This window comes from Pelodiscus sinensis, chromosome 15, assembly GCF_049634645.1.
Source record: "Pelodiscus sinensis isolate JC-2024 chromosome 15, ASM4963464v1, whole genome shotgun sequence".
NCBI lineage: Eukaryota > Metazoa > Chordata > Testudines > Trionychidae > Pelodiscus > Pelodiscus sinensis.
This window is the reverse complement of record NC_134725.1, coordinates 11,656,895-11,683,940: the sequence shown is the minus strand read 5'-3', so window position 1 is coordinate 11,683,940 and position 27,046 is coordinate 11,656,895. Positions and strand designations below refer to the sequence as shown.

The following is a 27,046-nucleotide window of genomic DNA, read 5'->3' as shown; positions in this document are numbered from 1 at the left end:
GGTCATTTCATACTGAAAGAGTCCTGCCTTGGTACAAGAGTTCTGAGGTCAATACTTAGAACTACACAAGTGAAGGGTATGATGAGGGGAACACTTCAGCTTTGTGTCATGCAGTGGAGGACTGAAACGTTCGCAACACATGATTCCACCCGAAGTGTCACACACAAAGTGGATACTGTTAGCTTGGATGTTAGTGCATTCACAGAGAAGATAAGCATTTGTTCTGCTTCATAACCATGCCTGCAACGTGCTCTCCATTCTGTCTGTGTTCTAACAATACTCCACTAGGTGGTGCTAAAGGCAGCATTTTCATATTTAAATAGGTACTGTAGAATAAGGATGAGGAATCTTTTTTGGGTCGGGGCCACTAACCTACAGAAAAATCAGTTGGGGGCTGCACGCAACTGAGAAGCAAAAAAAAAAAACCACAACCCAAAAGAAAAAACACCCCTCACTAATGTGGCCCCGGACTAAGAGAGACAAACACTCGGCATATTCCCTCCCCTAACACACAGAACCAAGGGGGCCCAGGCTAGTAGATTTTATGTGTTCTACCCGTGCAAGGGGGGAGGCTGGAGAGCCAGCATGGGCTCCACAATGCTAGGGGACGGTCCCGAGCTTTAGGGACCGGATCCAAGGAAACTGGGAGCCACATTCGGCCCCTGGACCTTAGGTTCCGCACTAAGGATGAAAGTGAGTCGCTGAATAGTCAATCACCCAATAAGCCTAAGCCTATTGGGTAGTCGAGTCAACTGCTCGCTTGCCTCTCCTACCCCGGCTGCTTCTGCATCAAAGGCAGCATGGGGGCGGGGAAAGAGGAGCCAATGATGAGGGGGAACTGGCTTAAAACACGGTTCCCCCCTGCACTATCTCCATGATGCTGTCTGCCCCCACTCTATTAGAGGCAGCAGCGGGCGGGGGCAGGAGGTAGGGAAGGCTGCCATGAAGCAGCCCCTGTCTGCAGCAGCCCAGGTTGGCCATGTGCAGAGGCTGATGGACCTGGTGCAAACTGGATCCCACCCAGCTGGGCGGCTCTTACTACATTTAAAATGCAGAGCCGCAGCGGTCCCGGCTCTGTCCCAGCCCATGCTGGACCGGGACCTACCCCCACTATGGCTCTGCAGTTTAAATTTAGTAGGAGCTGGACTGCCTGCATGCCTGGCTCCTATTACATTTAAACTGCAGAGCCGCCACAGGGGGATAGCTCCTGGACCCCGCATGAGCTGGGTCAGGGCGCCTTCCCTTAATGAGTAATCATTTAGTTGATACAAATTGTATCGACTATAGAATTAGTCAGTTATCCACCTCTTAACATCCTGCTATAGAATCTCAAGGTTAGGAACACCAGATTTGCCAACTGACCAGTCAACCACACACCTCATTTGGAACTGGAAATACACAGTCAGGCAGCATCTGAGAAAAACATGCACGAAGAAGCAAATATAGTACAGTACTGTGTTAAATATAAGTTAATAAAAAATAAAAGGAAAGCAGAATTTTTATTCTGTATAGTAAAATTTCAAAGTTGTATTAAGACAATGTTCATATGTAAACTTTCGAAAGAACGATCAGGATGTTTGTCCAGTATTACGAACAACCTCCCTTCCCGAGATGTTTGTAACTCTGATGTTCTCTGGTACTGCCTAGAGCATTGGTTCCCAAACTTTTCGGCATCACGCCCTTTTTGATTTTTGAAAAACCCACCCACCCACCCACATCATGCCCCCTTTTTGATTTTTGAAACCTCCCCCCCACACACACACCCCCAACAGCAAAACTGACTGGGGCAGCAAAACTTGATGGGGATAGGGGAGACTGTGTTGCCTCACGCCCCCATGGAATTTCTTCACGCGCCCCTCCAGGCCCCCCCCCCCCCCCAGTTTGGGAACCCATGGCCTAGAAGAATGGAAGTCTAGTTTCTCAGGCTGTGAATAAAGACATGGAGCTGGTCACATGGATCATTGGCTAATTCAATAGAACAATTTCTGGGTTCCTGATTAAGTCATTTAGGTATCTGGCATGTGTAAGTAGATTCTCTAACCCACTTCTCCTGTTTATTTTCCAGACACCCCGTCCGTCATATCTGGTTCAATACTCACAGCCTCATCACAGCAAATATCCCAGATGAGAAGAACCCTCGGGGTGCCAGCATCATGGATGATGACCTGACAGCTCACCGTAGGTGAGTGAATTGGCTCTGGAGGACAGAAATTTCTGCACCTGAACACTCAGTCTTAAAGAGGAGTGGAGACACTTATGAAAATGTCGGTTAAAAAAACCCAGGTTTTGATGCCAAACCAGTAACCAGACAAATGTGCAGCATTTAAAGCAGATAAATCTTCCAAGTTATCGGGAAATAATGTGCTCATTATTTGCCTCTGAACTTAGAAGTCCCCTCTTCAGTAGGGGAACACACAAGCCACTGAAACAGCATAGGGAATGCAGCTCTCCTTGCCTGGCTTTAAATGTTAGTCATGGCCTCTATTCCCTAAGAGAAAACGCTGACACCTAAACTAAGGTCTTGTCATTTACATATTTGTTCACTTTTGCCTTTCTGATAACAAGTACCAAGCTGTAATATAGGGATTTTTTGTGTCTCCGAATAAGATCATTTTAGAGCAAGTAACTGTTATATCTATGTGTTGCTAAAGTAAGTGAAACAAATTTAATCTTTCAGAGGCCGGGAAGGGATTTCCTTCTACCTACAATATTGCACAGATGTTCATGATGATTTGAGCCTTATTTGCTTTCTTGAAACAACCAATGTTGGCTGCTTCTGGAAACTGGATACAGACTTCTTTTGTGTTGGTAAAGATTTAACTTTGCTTGTAACACAAGTCAGAATAGCACATTGTCCTCTTTTTCTTTTTGGCCTAGGCATCGAGGAATCATCTATGCCTACGAATTCTCAGTGGACCAGTTGGTTCGAGAGAGTGTCCTTCCTATTTGCCGTTCTTCCTATGATGAAGTGATTGGTTACAACTACAACATTGGCCTTGCTGTCCCCTATGACAACATTTAGGTAATTTAGGAATGGTTTTTCATTGATTTTCTGTGGTCCAGTCCACTATGAACCAACATGGAGCAGAAAGGAAATAGGGAATCACAAAAAAGGGATTACTATGATTGCATTGATTTGATACAGCATAATTAGTGAGCTGGGTTCTTGCTGAAAACTGAAGGTATATGAACTGATGCTGAGGCTGTCCCCAAAAGTACCACTAGAACATACTGATAATCCAGAATGACCTTTGCTCTAGTCAGTGGAGATTGAAGAATAAGTGGGAGACTTAAACCTGGGGAAATGGTCCAATTCCTACTGGTCATAGGAAGAGTGCTGATTATCCTCATGGCAGATCGATGTGTCAAGGTGTGGGAAAGGAGACCCCTGAGTGGCAAAATGAGAGAGAATGCTTTCTCAACAGGATCATAAGGGCACAGAGAAGCTCAAACCTGTGCATATGCTTGGCTGTCCTGAGTGAAAGGAACGAGAACTGGGAGAAGGCCTACTGGAGAGCCGCAACCTTGAGATCTCTTTCCTGCATAACAGCCTGTGTGTTTTGGAGGGCATGTCCAACAATCTGCAGCTGAACGAAGCGCAGTATACTTTTCACAGGCGGCAACTCGCTCTCGTCCAGGCTGGAGCAGCATGGAAACTAAGCTTGCCGTACACTTCAGAATTCTTTTAAAAGACGTTTTAATTTGAAAAATGTCCAGACCTGTACATTAAAGGTTCATAAATATTTACTATTGTAAGGATTTGCCTTCTTAAAGGTTTTAAGGTTGGCTAATCCCTATGTAGTACTGGGAAAGGCTGTCATTCCCCTGGTCTCTGCTGTACAGTGCCTTGTATTGAACTGCCTCCCTATATATATCTGAAGTTGATTTGATTCTCTGGATGTCTCTAAGAGTAATTCTATGAACCTTCGTAAAATCACTGAGGTAACATGATATTAGAGACTGATCATCCCCATTTAGCAAAGCAGAGAGGACATAGCTGGCAAACTAAATGATTATACAAATTCTGTCATTCATCTTCTCTGTGTGATTAACCTATGTTGACCTCTGAGAATTGTACATGCTAAAGGATTGCTGGGTCTGACCCTGAATAAGAGAAGTTAGAGCTAAGGCATTGTCTACAGAGAGAGCCTGTGTTGATTTAACTAAATTTGGTTTAAAAACTGATTTGGCTAAGCTGGCGCCAAATCCTGCATGGTTGTAACTGCCATCAGTTTAAAACTGGTGGTAGTTCATTTAGCTTACATCTGTACTTTTCTGAGTGCAAAGCTAAACCAACATAAATCATGTTTAAGTGGATTCAGAGTGTCTACATATTTTCACTGGTTTAGCTAAATGGGTTTAAAATTATACCTTTATTTAAATCAGCACAATTTTTTGTATAGAGCAGGCTGAGAAACTTTTTGTGAAATGGTTTCTCTTTGTGTTGTCTCTGCACATAAACATTAGTCCCAGAGTAACGTCTCCTGCCTGAGAAAAGACATCGTTTACAATTATTTATTGTATTTGTTTGTGATGTTTTCCATGACCCCCAAGTAAATTTCTGTGTGTTGTTGAGTTGTAGCAACCCTGTTACTTTTCTCTAATACATTGTATTACTGGAAATGTGTAGGGAAAAACTCAGTCAAGGAGACCACACAATAAAATACATTTTATGTTTTCAAGAAGCCCTTGTTATTTCTGATCTTTGCAGTGTAACTTAACAATCCCTTCCATTCTGAAGATGCCTAACTTCTCTCCTTCTGCTCTGTGGTCTACTGCCAGGGCAACTGGTTTCATTCATACATGTAATAGAAATCTACCGAAGAACATTTCTGCTATAACTAGGCTATTCATTAACTGGTCTAGATGTCCCTCTATTCTAACCTTGACCTCGCTTTAAGTTAGGACAAGAGGAAGCTGTATATCGAATTTGGTGATCCCAGCTCTTACCTCTTAGGGGGAGTTCTTGAACAGACACACACAAGCAAGAACTCTCACTCTCAAATATATAGGAGATGAACACACAAGTATGTTACCTCTGTCCCCCATAGAATACAATGGTTGCTGTGCCTTTGCTCAACCTTATGCCATGCTGAGTCACTCGGCCTCTCCTTAACCTTGCATCCTTGTCTTTGGCAACATTGTCAGTAGCTATATCAACAGAATAATTCCTCCCTTGCCTTCTCTTTACATAAGAACGGCCGTACCGGGTCACATCAAAGGTCCATCTAGCCCAGGACCCTGTCTGCCAACAGTGGCTAATGCCAGGTGCCCCAGAGCGAGTGAACTGAACAGGGAATCATTGCATGATCTCTCCTCTGACACCCATTCCCAGCTTCTGGCAGGCAGGGCTAGGGCCACCGCCCCAGCTAATAGCCATTGATGGACTTATCCTCTGTCAACTTAGGTTCTTTTTTGAACCCTGTTATCATCTTGGTTCTGTCACAGCATCCAAGGTCCCATAGGTTGACTGCATTGTGTGAAAAATTCTTTTGTTTGTTTTAAACCTGCTGCCTGTTAATTTCATTTGGTGACACCCACACCACCAGATCTAGTGTTATGAGGAGTAAATAACTTCCTAATGTACTTTCTTCACACCCCTAAAAACCCTCCCAGAACCGGTACTCCACACTCCTGCCCAGTCCTAAGCTTCTCCCAGAACTCACACCACAAGCTGCTCAGTAGAGGCAAAATCCCACCTCTCTCCTTCAAGCCCCCCTCTCCCAACAAGAAGGGAACACTTACACTAGGGAACAAGCAAGATCCCGTCAGGAGAGCAGTGAGGACTGGCTCTGCAGAGGGAGAGGGAGATTTTATAGATCTCTATCATATCCTCCCTTAGTTGTCTTCTTTCTAAGCTGAAAAGTCCCAGTCTTATTAATCACTCCTCATAGGGCAGCTGTTCCGTACCCCTAAGGACTATATTTTTGGGGTTAAGTCAACTTAACTCCAGCTTATTGCTGAACTAGCTTGCCAGAGTAAATCAGCCCTAGGTGTGTCCTTTTTTCTCCCACCCCACCCTTGTGTGCACCTTATAAAATACAACCATAAGCACAGATACATATTATTGGGCAGGATGGAGCTTGCAAGAGGGAAATAGTGGCATCAAGTGACCCTGCTCTCCTGACGGGATCTTGCCTGTTCCCTGGTGTAAGTGTTCCCTTCTTGTTGGGAGAGTGGGGCTTGAAGGAGAGAGAGAGAGAGGTGGGATTTTGCCTCTACTGAGCAGCTTTTCATGCAAAAGAGCTGGGGTATTAGTCAAGAGTACTACTCCGTCACCTTCCATGCTGCTGAACTCACCTCTCCCTCTGCAGGGCTAGTCCACCCCGGTTTGCAAACAGCAGACATTTCTGAAGGGTTCAAGGACTGGGAAAGGAAGAGGACAAGGAACAAATGGAAACCCTGCTCGATCACATATAGGTCATCGGCCGTGCAGGGTGTGAGCCCTGGGAAAAGCTAAGGTCTGGCCTGGGGTGTGACGTGCAGGCTCTGGGAGAGTGTTTAGGAAGTGGAGGGGGCTCAGGGCAGGGCCAGGGGACTGAGGTGTGGAAGAGAATGTGGGGAGCAGGATCTGGGCGGCACTTACGTTGGAGGACTCTTGAGAAGTGGTGACATGTTCTTAGCAAGAGGCGTGACCAGGTGGCGCTGTGCTGCCGTTCCTGGCCAATGGCAGCTGCACAGTTGGCGCACAGGACAGGGGCAGTGCATGATTTCCCGCCCCTCCGACCATCCTGCCTAGGAGCCAGAAGGGGGTGTGGTCATTTCTAAGAGCCATGTGGAGCCAGGTGGGGAGTCTGCTAGTGGCAGCCTCCCATACCCCACCAACTCTTAACAGCTCAGCAGTGCAAACTGGAGCTGCCAAGTTCCCTTTTTGACGGGTAGTGCGAGTCAAACACCAGACACCAGGCAATGCTATTACACAGTTCTATATAGAGGCAAGATATTTTGGGGCTGAGCTTGGCTGGTAGCAGAGTAAAGCGCAGCTTGTTCGTGCCCTGAGCTAGCCCTGTGCATTAGTCCAGCCATGCAGCAGGGCTGGCAAGAAGAAGGGCAGAGGTTTGGCATCCAGGTTCCCTGCAAGCTGCACAGCAGGATGGCCACAGCTGCTTAATCAGCCTTGCCAGGCCAGGGGCTTGGGGCTCTATGCAGAGCTGCCTGGCTGGGGGAAGGGTACTTCTCCCTCAGAGACAGCAGCAGCGCCCTGCTAAGGACAGAGCAGGGAATCTCTCCCAGCCCAGTTTCTTGCTGCTTTGTCCTCAGCAGGGAGCTGTGGCTGAAGGGGAAGTGCCTCTCCCTCAGCTAGGCAGCTCCCCATGGAGCCCTGAGCCCGTGACTGGGTGGGGCTCATTAAGCAGCTGAGGGGCTGTGCTGCCCTGCATCTTAGAGGGAACCTTGTTTGGGGTGGCTGCTAGCACTGCAGGACAGTACTGGTTTGTACCATTCTAGAACCTCTAGAGGAGGAAGGGATAGAGGGTTGAGCTTCATGGCAGCAGTACTAAGCCCTAAGGACAAGAGATCTTTCGCCTTGTAAATGGTGCATTCATCTTCCCCAACTCCATGTGGTTCCTGGACATTCACATGCTGCCTAGAGCCTGTTTAAAATCCCATTTCAGCAGGGTGTGTCTGGTGTCACCACTGGTATGGACAGCACGAAACCTGCATCACTTGGGAGAGGTGGGAGGCATGATGCGGGAGAGTGAGGGGTTTACACCCCGGAGTGATGTAACATAACATGTGACACTCACCATGGATGCTCCTGAATTAGGAAGCTTCCCCTCCCAGACAGCACTTGCTCTTAAGCTCTCAAGTATTTTCAAGATTCCCAGCACACATTTGCTCATTTTTAAATGAGAGCAAATCTCTCTTACCAAACATAACGGGGCCCAAGGATGCTTGCGTAAGGCAGAGACATGTACTACACCATTTCTAGTACACCCACACGCTGTGTGCCAGCCTAATGATTTACTGGCTTCCAAAGGCAGGGGGAGGGACAAGGGCTGACCTGCTCATTTGTGGCACAGGAACATTTTTGCGTATGCCACCTAGATTGCTCATGCCACATATTTTGCAGAAAAAGCTATTTAAAAACAGTCTGGAGTTTCTAAAAATGGTATTTTTGCCCCTATTTTGCCCACTACAGACTACATTGGTATCAGATCGCCAAAGGAAGATATATATTATTAATATCAGCCAACAAGATAGTCTCAGTTTGCTTTAATCTGCCAGGCCTAGGAATAAGTGACCATCCATGTGGCTATTGGATCTTAGCCCCTTTCATTGGTAGAAAATTTCAATTCCTGGATCCTACATTTGGTAACATTTTAAATGGGTCATTGTTCCATCCCCACATTAGAGGTGGAAATGTACAACTGAGAAGAAAAGGAAACTTTTTAAGGCAGATGATTTTATTTCTTAAAATGGGGTTTTATCATTTGTAGTGTGACTGCACCTAGAAATGCCAACAAAGATACGGGCCACTCCCTAGGTTAGACGCTGTGTAACTGCTTTGCAAGAGCTGCTACTTGCCCCAAGAGCCTATTGTGCAAAAAGATGGGAGGGGCTGTCTGAAACGGCTCAGCTGGTGGGAGTCAGAAGCCCATTGGTTAGTGGGCAGAGGACAGGTGAGTCAGAGGCACATGATCAATTCGGGGAGGGGAGGTGTATTGGGGAGGGTGGGGAATAATGAGTCAGAGGTTGAACGTGGGAGGCCTGCCCATCTGTGCATTGTTATCTTGCAGATCCAAAGACCCAGTCTAACTTGTTTTCCTATAACATTAAGCACGAGTCCCTTCTTGGTTTGGGGTTTTTTGGCTGCTGTTATCAATGACCAGTGCGAAAATTGCAAACTGAGGAAAACACATTCCCCCTTTCCCCAGCCGCACCTGCGCTTGGTGCTTGCGCTTATCCTTGGCTAGAGGAGGGCAGGAGAGAGCAGTTTACTGTATTTGCAGTGTGCCTGGAAACAGCAGCAGCTGCTTTCTAGCTGAGGCCAATGGCTGCCTATGCCCCCTCCTTGCCGCTAGCCTCGGGTTGCTCTGCAACAGGCAGTTACAGAGAAACTGCCCTTCCAAGTTCCAGGCCACTTTGAAGGGTGGTAACATTTCCTCAGGCAGGTGTACAAAACAAAAGGGAATTTTATTATACGAAGGAATCTGCAATCAGACATTTTCTACACAGCACAACACTGTGCCTGTGGGAACATAGGGATCTCACAGGATTTCATCACACATGCATCCGCAGCAAAACGACAGACATCTGGTACCCAAAGCATGGACCTGCCATTAGTAGTCACCGGCCTTGCTCCTCTGCCCGCGGCTTTGCTCCCCTTTCCCTGCAGTCCAGTGGCTCTGGGATGGGCGAAGGTCAGTGACAATGGGCAATAGGCTCCATGTTTAGAAAGCGGACGTGCATCTTGGTGTCAATGTCAATCCCCTGCCACATCTGGAATTGGAACAGGCAGAGTTAAATGCAACGGGTGGGGGGGCTGGTAGAGCTCGCAACAGGAGTGTACTTGGCTGGCACTCCTGAGAGGCAGGGGGCCCTTTTCATTCCTTCTGCCGTGAGCTGATCGGTTTCACACCTGCGCTGATGCCCACGGATGGTGCCAGGGCTGGTAATGGCTACGTGTTGCTACCACCTGGCAGCTCTATGGTGAAGCAGGTTCATTGTCTCTGCTGAATTCATGTGGGGCGTAGGTCCACATCACACAAACCACTCTCCCATCTGGCACCCCTCGCTGACAGCCTCCATCAGATCAAAGTGGCCGTGGAGACCAAACTACTCTTAGAAGTGTGCCCTTCAGAACAACGCTGAGCAACTGGCAGGAGACAGCGCATGGGAAACCTGCCCAGCCAGTGCCTGTGTTGCACGCTGGAAGCTGTTACTATGCTACTGGCAGGGGCTGGAGGGGAGAAAAGCCGGGGGCAGTGTGGCTTTGCTACTAACAAAAGGACAGGTGGCAGTGGGTAAATGAGGCCTTTGCAAGGTCACTGGTAGCCAGCCCTGCACAGGAACCATAGACACATTAGTGCATGGGTTCCCAAACTGGGGTGTGTGTCCATCTGGGGGGCATGAAGAAATTCCAGGGGGGATGCAAGGTGTCCCAGTCTCCCTCCCCCCCAATCAAGTTCCTTTTTGCCCCCCCCCTTTTTTTTTGCTCAACAAGTTTTGCTGCTATTTGGGGGTGGGGGGGTGTGGCTCAAAAATCAGAAAGGGGGGCGTGATGCCAAAAAGTTTGGGAAGAACTGCATGATTAGTGCAAAAGGATTAGGTGCTGCGTGCAAGTACGTTTGCTGTCACAACAACCGCAAAATGGATTGGGACACAACAGCTGCACAAGACAAGTCTGGGGAATGAATTTGCCTGCTGGATTTAGCCCTAGGGGCTCTTCCCACCCCATTCAGGCTCCCATTGCAAAAGTTAGTCGGACCAACACAGAAGTCTTTGCTAACCTTCAGAAAGTCTTCAAAAGTGATTCCCTCGTACACCTGGTCTGGCTCCTAGGGTTTGGGAAGAGACACAGAATTAACGCCACTCCAGTTCTGTTCATAGCACTGAAAAGATTGGGAAGAGACAGGGTGTCTGGCTGGGGGCTTGGCAGTCAGAAGACCTGGCTCTTCCTCCATTTGTGCCTCAGTTTCCCCCCATAAAACAGGAATAATACCTAGCTACCTCTGAGTGCTAGGGTGCAAAGGATTGTCATTGCATAAGACCAGGGGGAGGAGGGAAAACAAGTGTAACCAGTTAGTTTTTGGCATGGGCTGATATTTGTGGGGGGAGAAGCTTGGAGACTAATCAAGCTAGAGGAAAGGAATGCAGCTGCAAAAGTTACAGAGTAGAAGGCCAGCGCCCAGGCACTTGGCCTTGTGGGGGCTGAGGCTGCTGGGACGTAGATTGGCACCGGAATGCCATGGTATCACTCTCTGAGCAAACAAGCAATGCAATTCTGATGGCGCCAAGATCAGAGCCTGCCACTATCACCTGCTTCTCAGCCTCAGGGAGAAGTCTCAGTCAGAAGCAAAAGCTGAGCCAAGCCAAAGGAGCAGGCACCAAGCGCTGACTCATTAGGACAGTGGAAGGAAACAAATTCCTTCGTGTTCAGGACTCTGGACCTCTTAGCCCAAGGAGCCTTGGAAGTTCCAGCCTTCAAACCCCCTAGGCTGCAATGGGACTTAAGTGCAAGCAGAATGGGACCTAAGGGCTGTGTCTACATTGGCAAGATTTTGCGCAAAAGCAATTGCTTTTGCACAAAAACTTGCTGCCTGTCTACACTGGCCATGAGTTTTTGCGCAAGGACCCAGACGTTCTAATGTAAGAAATCAGGGCTTCTTGTGCAAGAACTATGATGCGCCCGTTCAGGAATAAGCCCTCTTGTGCAACTGTTCTTGCGCAAGAGGCCAGTGTAGACAGGCAACATGAATTTCTTGTGCAAGAAAGCCCTATGGCTAAAATGGCCATCAGAGCTTTATTGCGCAAGAGAGCATCTACACTGGCACGGATGCTCTTGCGCAAAAGCACATGCCAGTATACACGCTCTCTTGCGCAAATACTCTAATGCAAGAACTCTTGTGTTAAAGAGTATTTGCACAAAATCTTGCCAATGGAGACCTAACCGAGCTGTCTATACACACACAGTGGTTAGAGCTGGGACATTTACTCCTCCAGCAGGGTTTGTGTGCACTCATTTTGCAGATATGCAACCAGCTGCAATCAGACAGCGAGAGGGAATGCAGTGGCAGCTCCATGTACATAAGGTCCTGCAGTGCTCCACCCAAAATCATCCCCAGAGTGCAGTCAGTGGTGCATAGGTGCTGAACAAACTGGAGCTGGGCAGTACACTCTCCCATTGAGCAGTACCAGATTATCCTGCAGGGCACACACAGACATGGCACAACAGCTGCACACTCCTATGACATCCAAAGGGGCCCACCATTTGTCCCACACAGATGCTGGCAGCCTCCATCATGGCACCATCTGCAATTGACCTCGCTGACTCCTTTTCCAGATGTGGGTTCCCTGACAGCAGCTCTTCTACCACCTAGCGGGGAGCAGGAAGCAAGTCGGACCAGAGTTAGGGGTGGCGTGGCACTGCTTGGGGGGAAGGCTTTTGGGGTGAGGCGGAAGCGAGAACGATACATTACTTTTCTGTATTCATGCAGGGTGATCTTCCCGTCGTTGTCCGAGTCGTACATGTGAAAGAGAACTAGGAAACAAGAGAGCTCAGTTATGAGCGCCAGGAGCTGACATCTCCAAATCACAATCCTGGAGCCCAGCACCCTACTACAAAGAGAGCATTGGGTGAAGTGGTGTGTCTGTACAGCCCACCCGGAAAACTGTGAGGGGAGGGCCCTGAGCAGGGGACTTCTGGTAAGTCTCACATTTGAGTTTCTCTTTCCGAAAGTGATCCAGCTGCTCTTCATCCATATTCATCTCAATAGGCCTGAAATAGGACATGATAGTCAGGAAATCTTCAAAGTTGATCTCGTCAGTTAGCCCAACCGATGCCTGCCGTAGGTTCCTGCAGAAGCATGAGATGATGACAAGGTCAGAGAGGACAGGCATGAAGCTACTGGCAGTGATTCAGCCAGCAAGTGGCTTTCCATAGCAGAAGAGTGATTAGAAGAAGATTAGCATCTGACGAAGTGGGTCTTTGCCCACGAAAGCTTACGCTCCAACACTTCAGTTAGTCTATAAGGTGCTACATGACTCCTTGTCGCTTTTGCAGATCCAGACTAACATGGCGACCCCTCTGATACTAGAAGAAGATTAGCTCACCTTCTCCATCCATGCCACCCAGGTCAGTGCAAGCTGGTCTGGACTAGATTTCTGCACTATATTTCTAGTGCTTTGACCAGTCTAACACGAAATGTCTGTGACACCGAGGTTGATGGTTGCTTAGCCACTCGTCAGACCCAACATATTCACTACATTGAACACGCTCTTGTCATGTCCTACAGTAGAGTTGCAAACACCAGTGTTACAAACGGATCAGTCAACCCCACCCCTTATTTGGACCAGAACTTGGATCAAAACTTTGCAATCAGGCAGCAGCAGAGACGGGGGAGAGGGGGAGGATACACTACAATACAGTGTTAAATGTAAACTACTTTAAAAAAAGGGAACATAGTTTTTTTCATCTCAATAGTGAAAGTTTCAAAGCTGCATTTGGAGGATACATTTCGGAAAGAACCATAACGTTTTGTTCAGAGTTACGAACATTTCAGAGTTATAAACTTAGGGATGTTCAATATTGGTTAACTGAATAGTGGATTAACCTCATGAATTCTTATCAGTTAGTCAACTATTCTGTAGTCCCTGGGCAGCCCCTGTCTGGAGGCGGGGAGGTTGAGCTCCTGGACCCAGGGTGAGCTGGAACTGAGCCAGGCTCCTAATACACTTTAAATGCAGAGCTGCAATGGGGATAGGTTCAGGACCTGGTACAAGCTGGGTCTGAGCTGGGCTGCTGGCTAGCCTGCTAAAAATTTACTGGCAAGGAGTGGGAGGAAATGTGTGTTCTCTGTAGCATTAACCTATACACTTTTGCTTATCGGTTAATCAGTTAATCAACTAGACTATTACATCCCTATTATAAACAACCTCCATTCCTGTGGTGTTCATAACTCTGAAGTTTTACTGGATACCCAAAAGGTGTCATGAAATATATCCTTGGGATATTAATCACTTAAGCTGTGTCTACACTGGGCCACTTATTCCGGAAAATCAGCCGCTTTTCCGGAATAAGCTGCGAGCTGTCTACACTGGCCCTTGAATTTATGGAAAAGCAACGATGCTCTACTGTACAAAATCAGCCGCTATTCCGGAAAAACTATTCTGCTCCCGCTCGGGCATAAGTCCTTATTCCGGAACACTGTTCTGGAAAAGGGCCAGTGTAGACAGCCCAGTAGTCTTTTCTGGAAAAAAGCCCCGATTGCGAAAATGGCGATCGGGGCTCTTTTCCGGAAAAGCGCGTCTACATTGGCCTCAGACGCTTTTCCGGAAAAAGGCCTTTTCCGGAAAAGCAGCCTGCCAATGTAGACGCTCCTTTTCCGGAAAAACTGAAAACGGAATAGTATTCCGTTTTAAGCAGTTCCGGAAATTCATGCCAGTGTAGACACAGCCTTACTGATCATCACTGTGCTTGGGTGTAAATATGTGCTAAAATTATGTTCTTAAAACGTGTTTGGCAAAAAATGCATAAGCCATGTCTGCCTTAGAACGGGCGTTTGCTTGTCAGGCAGAAACATTGAGGAGATGAATAAAGCTATCAAGTGAGCAAGAAGACAGTATGGGCAATTATGCTCCAGCAGGAGAGCGATGTTTTGCTTGAGTTTACTTTGCAAAGAATATATTTCAAAGAGTTACTGGACAAGAAGAATGGGGAGAGACCCATAGCTGTACATTAGAGGGCCCATAAAAGAGGCTAGGGCTCTTGTACCTCTGAGAAAAATGGGCCTATGGGATTGAAATCTCTGGGAACAAGATACAGGCGAGAAATCTCCTTAGGCAAAGACTGTAGCTCACAGAAACTAAGTTTTAGAATTAGCAGCATATTTTTACTTCTGTTTGGGACTGTTTCTATCCATACTCCTTCAATCTGGTATCACTTAAACCTATTGCTTTTCTGCTTAATAAACTTATAATTCAGTGCTGTGCTTGAAATACAGGTGTCTGCCAGTCTCTAGGTCCATTGATATACTGCCGCATATATTGACTTTGTAAAGGAGTAATAGGAGCAGAATAGTTTCTGTGATGGGGCCGGGAGAGGGCTGGCCACTACCAAGACCGACTGTTGGAGTCTGGAAAAAGGACCTGGGCAGGGGAAGCCAGGATGTGACCTGGTAGCTTGCAGGCTGGCTGATTAGTGGGATCCAGGCTTGGAATCACAGCAGCACAGCATGGGCACCCAGAGTTTCAGAGCAGGTGGTGATGCAAACCCCCAAATGTCACATCCCTCCCAAGTTCTGACACCACCAGCATCAGCAGGCTGCTCTCAGGGCTGTCTTTAGGATTTATGGGGCCCTATACAGTCCTATTAAAGTAAATGCCTGACAGGAGTGAGGATTTTTTAAGAGATGTGATTTTATGATCTTCAGCAACACACTAATGACGTTTTTGAAGCAGATTTTAAACCAAGGTCCTGCACTAACACAGTCAAATCAGAAACTGACGGGTTATGCCTGGGGTTGGCAGATGCCTGTTACATGGCTTGGGTACCACTTGATTGGCTCTTTCACAGGTTGGATGGCCTGCTAATAGCTCTGGCTGGCTATTTCAGTTTTAAATTAACTACAGCCTCACAGGACAGGGATAGGAAGAGGCGAGTGGGTGGACATTAAGACCTGGTGATGCCCCCACACAGCTGTCTGTTCTGCCTATCTGTAAGAATGACATCACCCTGGCTTTCCCCAGCCTGGATACTCCTGACAGGGTGACACCAATGGCTCCGAGAACTTCTCTCTCGCAGAACTCACCCCGTTTGCTGCGGCACTCTCAAATTTGCTACTCCCATACAGCAGCAGTTCGCAGCACTGGCCTGTTCGTTCGGCTCACTGGTGACCCAGCAACAGCATGAAATCCCTTCCCAAAGAACTGAGATGGAAGTGACACTCAGGTGAGGGACTGGAGCTGGCTACCAATGACGGGAAACAGAACGACACTTCTAAAAGTAAAAGCGAACTTGACACACTCGCGCCGTGTTCTCACCTCAATTGTCCTTCAGCCCATTCTTACGCTGGATTCAACACAGCCAGGCCTGCCAACAGGGGAGGCAAAGGGGGCAGCTGTCCCGAGACCCTGCGATTCAAAATGTCCTGGCGCTCCTGGCCACTGCCACCACTACTGCTGGTGGCCAGAGCCCTGGGCGGGTTGGGGGTGGGAGGGAATGACACCGTGCGGTCCAGCAGCACTAAGGACCGGCTCCCCCCAGCCACACCCCTTTTTACTAGAGCCTTGCCTCTTCCTAGAGCACAAAACTAGGCCAACGCACACCCTTTGCCCAGGGGCTTGGCAATTCTGTCGGCTCCCCTGAACTCAGTGCTAGGCTTCTTTGTCTCTTCCAGTCTCTTTTCTTTCTATTACCCAATGTCTGTTGTCTCTGTTTCAAGTGTTGGCCTGAATTCCTGCTGTTCCTCTCTGTGTTGCCACCCCCGCTACCTGCTGATTGATAGGTCATAGAACTTCCCTTGACTTGATTCCATAATGCTTCCCTCCTGTCTGGGAGAAAACCTGTTTCTCCCCATGTCTGTTTACTGACTTTATATAAGGACATTGATAACCTGCTTTCATGTTAATACAGACATTTCACAATGGTAACGATCACCAGTGCATCCCTGGCTTTCATAAAAAACCCAACTTGGTGTATGTGTATAATGCAGGATGTATGTCTATAATACAGTGACACTGTGTACAATCGGTTGGTGTTCAGATCCCCTGCTCTTGGTCTGTGTTGTCTGGACCCTGATTGTCGCAAGCGCTACTGTAGGGCCACTCCCATAACCAGTGGTTAGTAACACTGAAAATGAAATTCCCAAGGGACTGAAACAGTTTTGAGTATCAGCTGGTGGGCTAGAACTATCCAGTCAATTATTCACGCACTAGGTTCAGATGCAGACAAATTGCCCTGCCCTTTTCAGATCCTTTGGGACTTTAACAGTGCTGTCTCAGACCCCAAACTGCACACGTGCCTCTAAATGTTCCTGATGCATCTAGGCATGATCATTTGGGGTTTTTCCCCCCAAGACTTTATCTGGTGGGATTCTATACTCCAAACTGAGGTTGGCCAGGGCTTCAGCCAGGATGCCCTTCTTGGCTGTGTCTAGACTGGCCAGTTTTTCCGGAAAATCAGCCGCTTTTCCGGAAAAATTTGCCAGCTGTCTACACTGGCCGCTTGAATTTCTGCAAAAACTGACTTCCTACTATAAGAAATCAGTGCTTCTTACAGAAATACTATTCTGCTCCCGTTCAGGCCAGTATAGACAGCTCAGATTTGTTTTCCTCAAAAAAGCCCCGATTGCGAAAATGGCGATCGGGGCTTTTTTGCGGAAAAACGCGTCTAGATTGGCACGGACGCTTTTCTGCAAAAAGTGCTTTTGTGGAAAAGCATCTGTGCCAATCTAGACGCTCTGTTTTGAAAATGCTTTTAACAGAAAACGTTTCCGTTAAAAGCATTTCCGGAAAATCATGCCAATCTAGACGCAGCCCTTGTGTTTTCTCTCCAGTACTATTTGAGGATGTTAGAGTTTAAATGAAATGAAAAAGGTCATACACACAACCCCGCCCTCTCCCCCCCACCCGATGCACACACAACCCCCTGGCCAGTGTGGCCAGAGATGCTTGTCTTACCTCTTGTCGAAAAAGGCACGAACAATTTTTGACCTAATTGGATTGAACTCCAGGTCGGGGATCCTGTCAAAACTCTCTTTGCTGTAAAGAAAACAGAGACAACACCAACATGCAGGTGAATCTGAGCAGAAAGGAAAACAGAGACAAGGCACCAGAGGCTGGGTCAGGAAAGTGAATCTGGTTCCATGAAGTGCACAAGACCATTTGGTCACAGACTACGACAAACTATCCATTTTCCAGTGCCCAAGCAACGCAGCTTCGTCAGATTCACCCCTGCCTCAGGCTCAGCTTGCTTGTGCTAATTAACCAGCAGAGCAAAGGCAGGTAGAACACCACCACACAGGTGCAACACAACTCACAAAACTGAAAGAGGACCTTGCCAATCACTGGCAGCTGTGTGCTAATGGGACAGCCAGACCTGACCGTTGCACTTAGTTGCTGTAAGAAATGCTTGCAATGTACAAAAACAAAAAACAAACAAACAAAAAACACCACCCCAAAGCCTCACTGATGAAGGCTCCATTATTTTAACCCCTCTGGTAACAGAGCATTTATCCAACATGTGCCAGGCACTGCTCTCATATTCTAGCATGCCACGCAGATTAGTTATCTTATCGTGAACCTGTCCTGCAATGTGAGCAGAACGTCATCAGCAGCCAGCTGCATCAGCCTAGCAGAGCTGCAGACCCTCCCACCCTACCAGGAGTTAATACCCAGGCTACGTGTGGTCTGTTTGGGAAAGGATTGGAGGAAATAGTGTCTTTCACTGGCACTTTCACTGATGCTGCATTGCTCAGTTCTTGTTCTGTTGCCCCTTGTGCTTTGTTGCTTTCTGCATTTGGCTGCTTTTCCCCATTCACTCAGCTTTTGTTTGGCTTTATGCTAGTTCTACACTCCCTGGCAACAGCATGGGTTGTACAAAGGATGTTTATCAGTACTGTGTGTTATGGAAGCAACGCTACCTCAAACCCAGCATTTCTTGGTCATGCTATTTGCTTAAAGTCACAGCTCCTGCAGTCATGTGATCATGCAGGAAAGCTTTTGAAAAAGTTTCTAATCCTTACTGCAGAGCAAAGCTGGAGAGCATCATCTCAAAAAATGCTTGTACCCCAGAAAGCCAATTAAAAGAACCCAACATGTGCTTTTTCTTAAACGCATGATTTTAGGGGGCCTGACTCATGACTTTTTATTGGTCCGAGCTTGGGGGAGCAATTCTGCCAACTCCACTACCTCCTTTCTGCATCTGCATGTGTGCACCAATGGCTGAAGCAGCCAAGGTGTAAAACTAGAGCGCAGCAGCCTTTCCAGGAAAGTGCTGCTTCCCTTTGTGCTTGGCATTCCCCTGCAGTTGTCACCCCCCTGCTTCATGGGGAGGGAGAAAAGGCTGTCCCAAAGGTGGCTCCGGTGCTCGGGTGGCAGAGAGGCGCATGCACGACAGGAGTTAACAGGCCCATGCATCCGCAAGTACTTTTGCGGAAAAGCGTCCGTGCCAATCTAGATGCTCTTTTCCGCAAATGCTTTTAACGGAAAAACTTTTCTGCTAAACTTTTCTGAGCGTAGGGTTTCCAGGTGTCCGGTATTCATCCAGACAGTCCGGCATTTTCACCTCCTGTCCAGTGAAAAAATTCAGAAAATAGTGGCCACCTAAAATGTCCGGTATTTTCTGGTTTTTTTCCCTGCCAGGAGGGGAAAATACTGGACACCTGGCAACCCTATGACATACTCAACAACTGGGCTCAGCCTCTGGTGCCCCTGCTTACCTGGTTCCGCAGGGAAGCTCCCTTCTGGCTCGACCAAGAAAAAAAGATGGCCACCAGCAAAAAGCCTAAAGACCTGAGGAAGGGGAAGCAATGCCTTCTCTGGGTCTTAGTGCTCAACCTCTCCTCTTCCTATCCATATTCTGACTCTGCATGCACTTAAAGGGGCCATGCTGTTTTAATGTTTTATTTATTTATTTGCTTGCTTGCTTAATAACTCTTGGGGTCCCTTTTTTTTTCTCAACAACTTTTTCCTGCCTCCACAGATTTTTTTCCCTGGTGTTTTTTTTTTGGGGGGGGGGGGAAGGGTGTTCGGTATTTTTGGTTAAACCATCTGGCAACCCTATTTGAAGAGGAGAAATTGTGGGGGAGGGTGGAAAGTATCAGTTGTCAGAGGCTCCCCAGGGAGGTGCAAGGGAGATGTTCTTAGGAAGGATCCGTAGGGAGCTGGTCCCTCATGGAAGGTGGTTAGACACCCAATAGCTAGGCAGCTCTCGCAGGATAAGTTCTCTCAGACGCGCTGTTGTTCTGCACACACGGAGGCTGTTTGTCACTGCCCCGGAGGGAACAGCACATCAGGGTCTGCGTCTCTCAGGGCTGCCGAGCTAATCACCCTTGGAGAGGGGATTGCAACCCAGGTCATGCTCACATTATTCCCCCTGGTGCCAGATGGCAGGCTAGGACCTGGGATGGACTGCACTGGACAAGAGCCTGAAGGGCCAGAGGTGCAGGTAGCCCAGGCACTCTGATTACTAACCCACCTCAGTGCTTGTTGAGGGGGTTCCTAAGCCGGACTGTGGAAGAGGCTGTAGGGGGACAGAGCCACACAGGGCATCAGCAATGACGGGTCACTTGCTCCAGGGGCACAGACTGCACCTCCCTCCAGCAGAAGAAGTCATCTGGCACAACCAAGTGACAGCAAAGCAGTGCTGGGCCTCTCAGGCAGGAGTCACCGCGTGCCAATCCGCAGCACCGTGCTCTGCTTCAGGGACACTCGTTTTAATGAGCCTGGTGCACGCCCCCCCAGGCTAGAGCAGGGGGAGCCCCCGGAGGGTTAGATATTTGCATCGTGCAATATTTATTTTCTTGGTCATCATGGCCGCTGAGGTTTGTTTTCTATCTTGAAGACATGGGGAGAGAGTGACAGGCAAATTATGCAAAGCAGGTTTCTGTGCCTCTCTGTGGTCTGCTGCAGCACCTTCCTGACAGTCAGCTTGTACCACAGAGCACTGCCACCTTGTCACAGCTGAGTCTCCAGCTGACTGTGCAGTGGCAGAAAGGTCAGACCTGTGGCTTCTTGCAGGTAGGGCTGACTCATCACGGCGCCCTGGAGAACGCGGGGTGGCTGGTTACTGAGAGATTGCATCAGCGCAGGAAAACATGCTATCGATTGAGCAGCTTTTACTGAGCAGGGCCAGTCTCCCGTGGAGGGAGACACAGCAGGCTCAAGGACCTGTCCCTGCAGTCAGTGCGTCTCCTGAAGAACCCGGTGGGAATCTCATGGCTAGCTGAGCAAAACTCTGGAACAAGGGAACAAAGCTGGGATATGCGATGAGGTGGGGATCTAGCTGGGACATGGGATGAGTTTCAGGCACTGGCTTTGGGGACTCCTCCACCACCTTCACCTTCATCAAAGAGTCAGGTTAGGAGTCAACCTCCCAGTTCCTAAGTGGGTAGCTTGCGATTCCCCACCAATATCCCTGCGTGTGCGCTCACCACATCCTGATGGCAGCATGTTCCTTCCGGAAGGGTCCTCCCCACTCGATACCATCAGTCTCCCACGTGCCACACCACTTCGTGGCACAGCGCTTAGTGGGCCAGTGTCCAGAGCTGGGAATGGGGCTGCTAGCAAATTCCTCTGCCATTTTAGAGCCCAGACGCTGAGAGCTTTAGGAATGATCTTGAACCCCTGGTCTACATCCAGCGCCCGATCTTCTCACTGCCTTGCAGCCCCCGGAGTCATTTACACCTGGGCAAATGGGGATGTGGGGCGAGACAAGCTGGATAGCAGAACCTGACACACTGTTGCCCTGGTGATAACAATTTATACCCACTTCCTTCAGGTGTAGGTGGTTCCCCCCACTGGGAGGCAGTGGGGAAGCAGGCCTTGTGTCTGGAGTGGAGAGAGGGATTCCCTTTTCTTATATCCATGTAGGGCCTCTCTGCAGAATCCATACTTCCTTATGCTCTTCCCTCATCTGGGAAGAATTTCTGAAGACTCCTTAAACTCCCTTTCTCCCACATATCACTCCTCTCATCAGTCCCGCACGCGAGGGAAAAAGGCCCTGTAGGGTCTCCCCTCCAGCATTCTGCAGCCTCGTGGTCCAATGATCACACACACAAATCCCCACCTGAATTCTGCAGACCAAGTTCTCAGAGGCATGAGGAGTTCCTCTGTGCTGCTTCATTTGCAAAATAATCTCAGGTTTATGGCACCTGAAACAGTAACAATTGGCTAAAAATTGTCCGTTGTTCTAAGCCTCCTCGCCTGGCCAGGTCTTGCATTAAGAGGAGCAGTCACAGTGATCCAGGATGAATGGGGGCCCTTTCAGGCTTAACAGAGTGAGACGAGTCCTTTTATGCCACTACATCTTTTCTCTTGGCTCAGCCTCGTACCCCCATCTCACTGCGTTTTGCACAGTCACTTTTTGATAAGTGGCTGTGCTGAGAGATAAACATCTGGATGTGTATAAAACAAGCTTCCTCAGAAGCACCATTGCCTGCCAGAGCCACAGCTTATTAACAGGGACAGTCAAGTTATAAGCATAAAGTGTCCCCATTGGATAAGATCACTTAAGGGACTCGGAGAACCTTTTGCAATAACAGGAAGTGGAGACCAGATTTCTGATTGTTACCTCTCCTGGTTCTTTTTCTACCCTCTCGGATAGGCACAGCTCACTGCTTTGACATTCTTTATATCCTGAGAGGTCACAAGCAGAGATGGAGTGTCATCATAATTCATTGTTTTGAGAAAGTGGCTCCATTGTATACGAGCCAGCCGCAAAACCCCGCGCAAAGCATTCTGACCGCCGCATTGGTCTCAAAGCACATGCACATAAACATCTTTTTTTTTGTTCAAAATTTCCTATCAGCTTACAGATTGAAAAACAAAACTGAAAAACAAGAGCCTCTTGCTTTTCCATACACACAAAAAACCAAAACAAAACAAAAAAGAAAAACAAAAAAAAACCCACTACCACTTTTTTTTTTTTTTTCAAAAAATTGGGACTTTTGGCACACACAAAAAGGCTGTGTCTAGACTGGAAAGTTTTTCTGGAAAATCAGCCACTTTTCTGGAAAAACTTGCCTGCTGTCTACACTGGCTGCTTGAATTTCCGCAAAAGCACTGACTTCCTACTGTCTGAAATCAGTGCTTCTTGCGGAAATACTATTCTGCTCCCGTTCGGGCAAAAGTCCCTTTTGTGCAAAGCTTTTGCACAAAAGGGCCAGTGTAGACAGCTCTGATTTGTTTTCCGCAAAAAAGCCCCGATCGCGAAAATGGTGATCGGGGCTTTTTTGTGGAAAAGCGCGTCTAGATTGGCAAAGTGCTTTTGCGGAAAAGCGTCCGTGCCAATCTAGATGCTCTTTTCCACAAATGCTTTTAACGGAAAAGTTTTCTGTTAAAAGCATTTGCGGAAAATCATGCCAGTCTAGATGTAGCCAAAAAGTTTTTGTAAAAACTGAACATTTTCATTTCATTTTATTTCTAGTCTTTTTTTTAAAATATTCATTTTAGACAAAACACTATTTTATGCTGGGGGAAAACTGTTTCAACTCAATTTGTTGTAATATTTTAATAGCTGAGGAATGCAGGCACCTCTGGAAACAAGACTAATGTTTAACAGCATATAACAACAGTACACTGCAAGATAAGAAAGGAGTAAATACATTGGTAGCAGAAACGGAAAGCAGTACTTAGTTAACTCCAGGAAGAAAGATGCAACATGGACACCAGTGACTTGTGAAAAATATCATTGGTTCTTTAGTGACCAAAGAGAGGCCCGGAACTTAGTTTGAAAGTCTAATTCCAAAAATGGGATGGTTCCTCCAGCAGCTCTATGGCTATGTCTAGACTGCAGGCTTCTTTCGAAAGAGGCTCTTTCAAAAGCATCTTTCGAAAGAGCCTCTTTCGAAAGATTGCGTCTAGACTGCAGGCGGATCTTTCGATAGAGGAAATCCGCTTTTTCGAAAGAGAGCACCCAGCGAGTCTGGATGCTCTCTTTCGAAGACGGCCTCTTTACATTGTAGAACGCCTTCTTTCGAAAGAGGAACTTTCGAAAGAAGGCGTTCTTCCTCGTGAAACGAGGTTTACCGCCATCGAAAGAAAAGCCGCGTTCTTTCAAAATAATTTCGAAAGAACGCGGCTTGAGTCTGGACGCAGGGGAAGTTTTTTCGGGAAAAGGCTACTTTTCCCGAAAAAACCCCTGAGTCTGGACACGGCCTATGTTGTGGCATCCATTCCCTTCTGAGTTAAATATGGTCTTTTCCTGCTATGACATACTACGTCCATTTTCTCTCTCCCTTTCTGTCTCTGGGCAGTTCCAAAAACCAGTCACCTGTAACGCATGGTATTGTGCGGTGCTCCGGATGGTGCTAGGTAGTTTTCTGTAATTCCAGAGGGAGAGACAGGAAGAGCACCAGTGCCCTAAAGGTCTGAGTTTATAAACAACCCAGCCAGGGCAATGAAGAAAGAATAAAGACAGAGGAAGCATCTTACCGGATTGTTGGCTGGTCCCCACTTATCTGCTTGAATCGCCGATGCAGGTGCTCAATTTGTTCCAAAGTGACTAGGAAGACAGAAAGATCATTTGTCACTAACTTCTTCTGCCTCATCTGCTTTGCCAGTAGCGGAAACTTTCCAACCAGGTGGGGTCTCAGCATAGGGCTCCTAGACCCTGCCAGACGTTCCCTGGGGGAAACAGCACTAGCATGGAGGACACTCACAGCAGGACGTTTTCACCTCCTGCAGATGCACTGAAAAGGGGCTGGGCAGATTTCCTGGATCTCATTCCTGTTACAGCTACTGACTGTTGATAATAATCATATTTTTTTGCCTTCAGAGAAAGCTCCCACAAGAGAGAATACACCTGGAACATCTCTATCACATCACACACCCAGAGCATAATGCCAGATGCCCCAGAGGGAGTGAACAGGAACAGGTAATTATCAAGTGAGCCCTTTTCTGTCATTCATTTCCATCCCCTGACAAATAGAGGCTAGGGATACCATTCCTACCTAGCCTAGCTAATAGTCATTGATGAACCTAACCTGCATGAATCTATCTAGTTCTTTCTTGCACCCTGTTAAAGTCCTGGTCTTCACAACCTCCTCTGGCAAGGAGTTCCACAGGTTGACTATATGCTGCATGGAGAAAAACTTCCTTTTGTTTGTTTTAAATTGCTACCTATTAGTTTCCATTGGTGATATTCCCTCCCTTCCCCCCAGTTCTTGTGTTTTGAGAAAAAGTAAATAACATTTACTTTCTCCATACCTGTCATGATTGTATAGACCTCTATCATATCTCTCCTTAGACTCCTCTTTTCTAAGCTGAAAAGCCCCAGTCTTTTTAATCTCTCTTTATATGGCACCCATTCCAAACCCCAATAATTTTTGTTGCCTTGTTCTGAACCTTTTCCAATGCCAATATATCTTTTCTGAGATGAGGTGAACACATCTGCATGCAGTATTCAAGGTGTGGGTGTACTGTGGTTTTATACAGAGGCAATAAGATACTCTCCATCCCTTTTTAAATGATTCCCAACATTCCGTTTGCTTTTTTAACTGCTGCTGCACGCCCAGTGGGTATTTTCAGAACATCTCCATTCCCCATTCCTTCCCTGCTCCCCTCTGCTGCACGCACTCCTAGCAAGGGTCATATTTTTGGTGCTGCAAAGAAAGCCCCATGCTGTGTTCACAGGAAGGTGTGTTAATCTAGCGTTTGCATCTAGGGGAATCGCAGACGATCAGTCCAGTAGAAAGCCTGTCAGGTGAAAATCTTACTCCAGAGGAAAGCACAGCTAGTGCATCTCCACCAGTAAAAGTGAAAATCTCTTTGTGCATCCAGGTTCATGAGTGGCACCTTTAGAATAATCATAGAATCATAGAATCATAGGACTGGAAGGGACCTCAAGAGGTCATCGAGTCCAGCCCCCCGCCCTCAAGGCAGGACCAAGCTCCGTCTACACCATCCCTGACAGATGTCTATCTAACCTGTTCTTAAATATCTCCAGAGAGGGAGATTCCACCACCTCCCTTGGCAATTTATTCCAATATTTGACCACCCTGACAGTTAGGAATTTTTTCCTAATGTCCAATCTAAACCACCCCTGCTGCACTTTAAGCCCATTACTCCTTGTCCTGTCCTCAGAAACCAAGAGGAACAAATTTTCTCCTTCCTCCTTGTGACACCCTTTTAGATATTTGAAAACCGCTATCATGTCCCCCCTTAATCTTCCTTTTTCCAAACTAAACAAGCCCAGTTCATGAAGCCTGGCTTCATAGGTCATGTTCTCTAGACCTTTAATCATTCTTGTCGCTCTTCTCTGTACCTTTTCCAATTTCTCCACATCTTTCTTGAAATGTGGTGCCCAGAACTGGACACAGTACTCCAGCTGAGGCCTAACTAGTGCAGAGTAGAGCGGCAGAATGACTTCACGAGTTTTGCTTACAACACACCTGTTGATACAACCTAGAATCATATTTGCTTTTTTTGCAACAGCATCACACTGTTGACTCATATTCAACTTGTGGACCTAATGTAGAGAGTGTAATTGTAACTGTGCCAGGCCCAGGATATGAGAGAGATGAAGTGAGGAGAGACAATAGATGGAAAAAAATGGATACAGACACCTTGGCCTGCTCTGCACCTAAAATTTAGGTTGACTCTGCTACATCACACAGGAACTCAAAAACTCCATGCCCCTGAGGCTACGTCTACACTGTGACCTTTTTGCAGAAGAGGTTTTTGCACAAAAATAAGCAGTGTAGACGGGGAAGTTTTGCACAAAACCCCCCTTTTGCTCAAGATCCCTTAAGCCTCAAAAAAGGAGGTCTACAGAATCTTGTGCAAAAGGGTTCTTTTGCGCAAAATGGCCCTGTCTACACTGTTTGTATTTGCGCAAAAACCTCTTCTGCAAAAAGCATTGGCAGAGAATATGCAAATGACAGTGCGACAAATGCTAATGAGTATTTCATTTGCATTGTCTCTGCAGACAAAAGGCGGTAGTGTAGACATAGCCTGAGAGACAGAATTAAATCAAACTAAGACACTGCTAGGGCAATGGACAAAGTCTTTGGGAAACTGCCATATCTCCAGGGGGTGGCTTTACTACTGCAGTGGAAAAGCCCCCTCCTCACTGGAATGAATGTCTTCAGTACAGTGTTACAGTAGTGAAGCTGCAGCTGTGCTACTGGAGCGCTTCTAGTGTAGACGCAGCCTAATGTAGACACGATTCAATGCTCCAAGCAGCTCTCCTGAAAGTTGCATGTTGGTGCCATGGAGTACTGGGAATGTGTCACTTCCTTAAGAGGAGACATTGGAGTAGGCTTGATACTCAGCTCTGTCACAACTCGGGTGACTTTCTGGAAAAGTCGCCCATTAGAGCAGAGGTGGGCAAGAGGCTGCCAGCGGGGCAGATCTGGTTTGCGGCAGAACAGCTCACACTTTAAAAAGCCAGCTGTTCTCCATTCCAGATGGCTGAGGAGGGAGACTTTTCATGCCGTTCCCATCCCCCAGCAAAATCTCTTAGCTTCCATTTCTCAGTTTCTGGCCCATGGGAGATGAGAATTTTTGCTAGGTGCACAGGCAGTATAGGAAGCCTTCTCCCTTCCTCCTCGACCCCTTACCCCTATCCCTCCCTCCCATGCCCAGAGCAGAGCCACATGGAGCAGTGAGCAGCCTGCAGCAGACAGTCTGCCTTAGGTTTCAGCTGGTAAGTGCCTCCTAGTCA

At 47.5% G+C, this 27,046-nt stretch overlaps 2 protein-coding genes across 3 annotated transcripts in view; one reads left to right on the top strand and one right to left on the bottom strand.

Annotated features, from left to right (window-relative positions):
* FBXW8 (F-box and WD repeat domain containing 8) overlaps positions 1–4,685 on the top strand; it is an 81,678-nt gene extending 76,993 nt beyond the window's left edge. The window contains exons 10-12 of the mRNA XM_075898175.1: positions 2,066–2,182; positions 2,878–3,022; positions 3,426–4,685. Of these exons, the coding sequence (XP_075754290.1) occupies positions 2,066–2,182; positions 2,878–3,022 (262 nt within the window). The 3' untranslated portion in view covers positions 3,426–4,685. The remainder of the gene's footprint in view (positions 1–2,065; positions 2,183–2,877; positions 3,023–3,425) is intronic.
* The window catches only part of TESC (tescalcin), a 40,764-nt gene continuing 16,652 nt past the window's right edge, over positions 2,935–27,046 (bottom strand). The window contains exons 2-8 of one of the 2 annotated variants that reach the window (XM_075898176.1): positions 23,815–23,884; positions 17,341–17,421; positions 12,378–12,439; positions 12,141–12,202; positions 11,930–12,037; positions 10,452–10,499; positions 2,935–9,441 (exon numbers count right to left, since the gene is read on the bottom strand). In XM_075898176.1, coding sequence (XP_075754291.1) covers positions 9,364–9,441; positions 10,452–10,499; positions 11,930–12,037; positions 12,141–12,202; positions 12,378–12,439; positions 17,341–17,421; positions 23,815–23,884 — 509 coding nt within the window. In that variant the 3' untranslated portion in view covers positions 2,935–9,363. Of the gene's footprint in view, positions 9,442–10,451; positions 10,500–11,929; positions 12,038–12,140; positions 12,203–12,377; positions 12,518–17,340; positions 17,422–23,814; positions 23,885–27,046 lie in introns of both variants that reach the window. The other variant, XM_006128313.4, reaches the window with a different exon arrangement.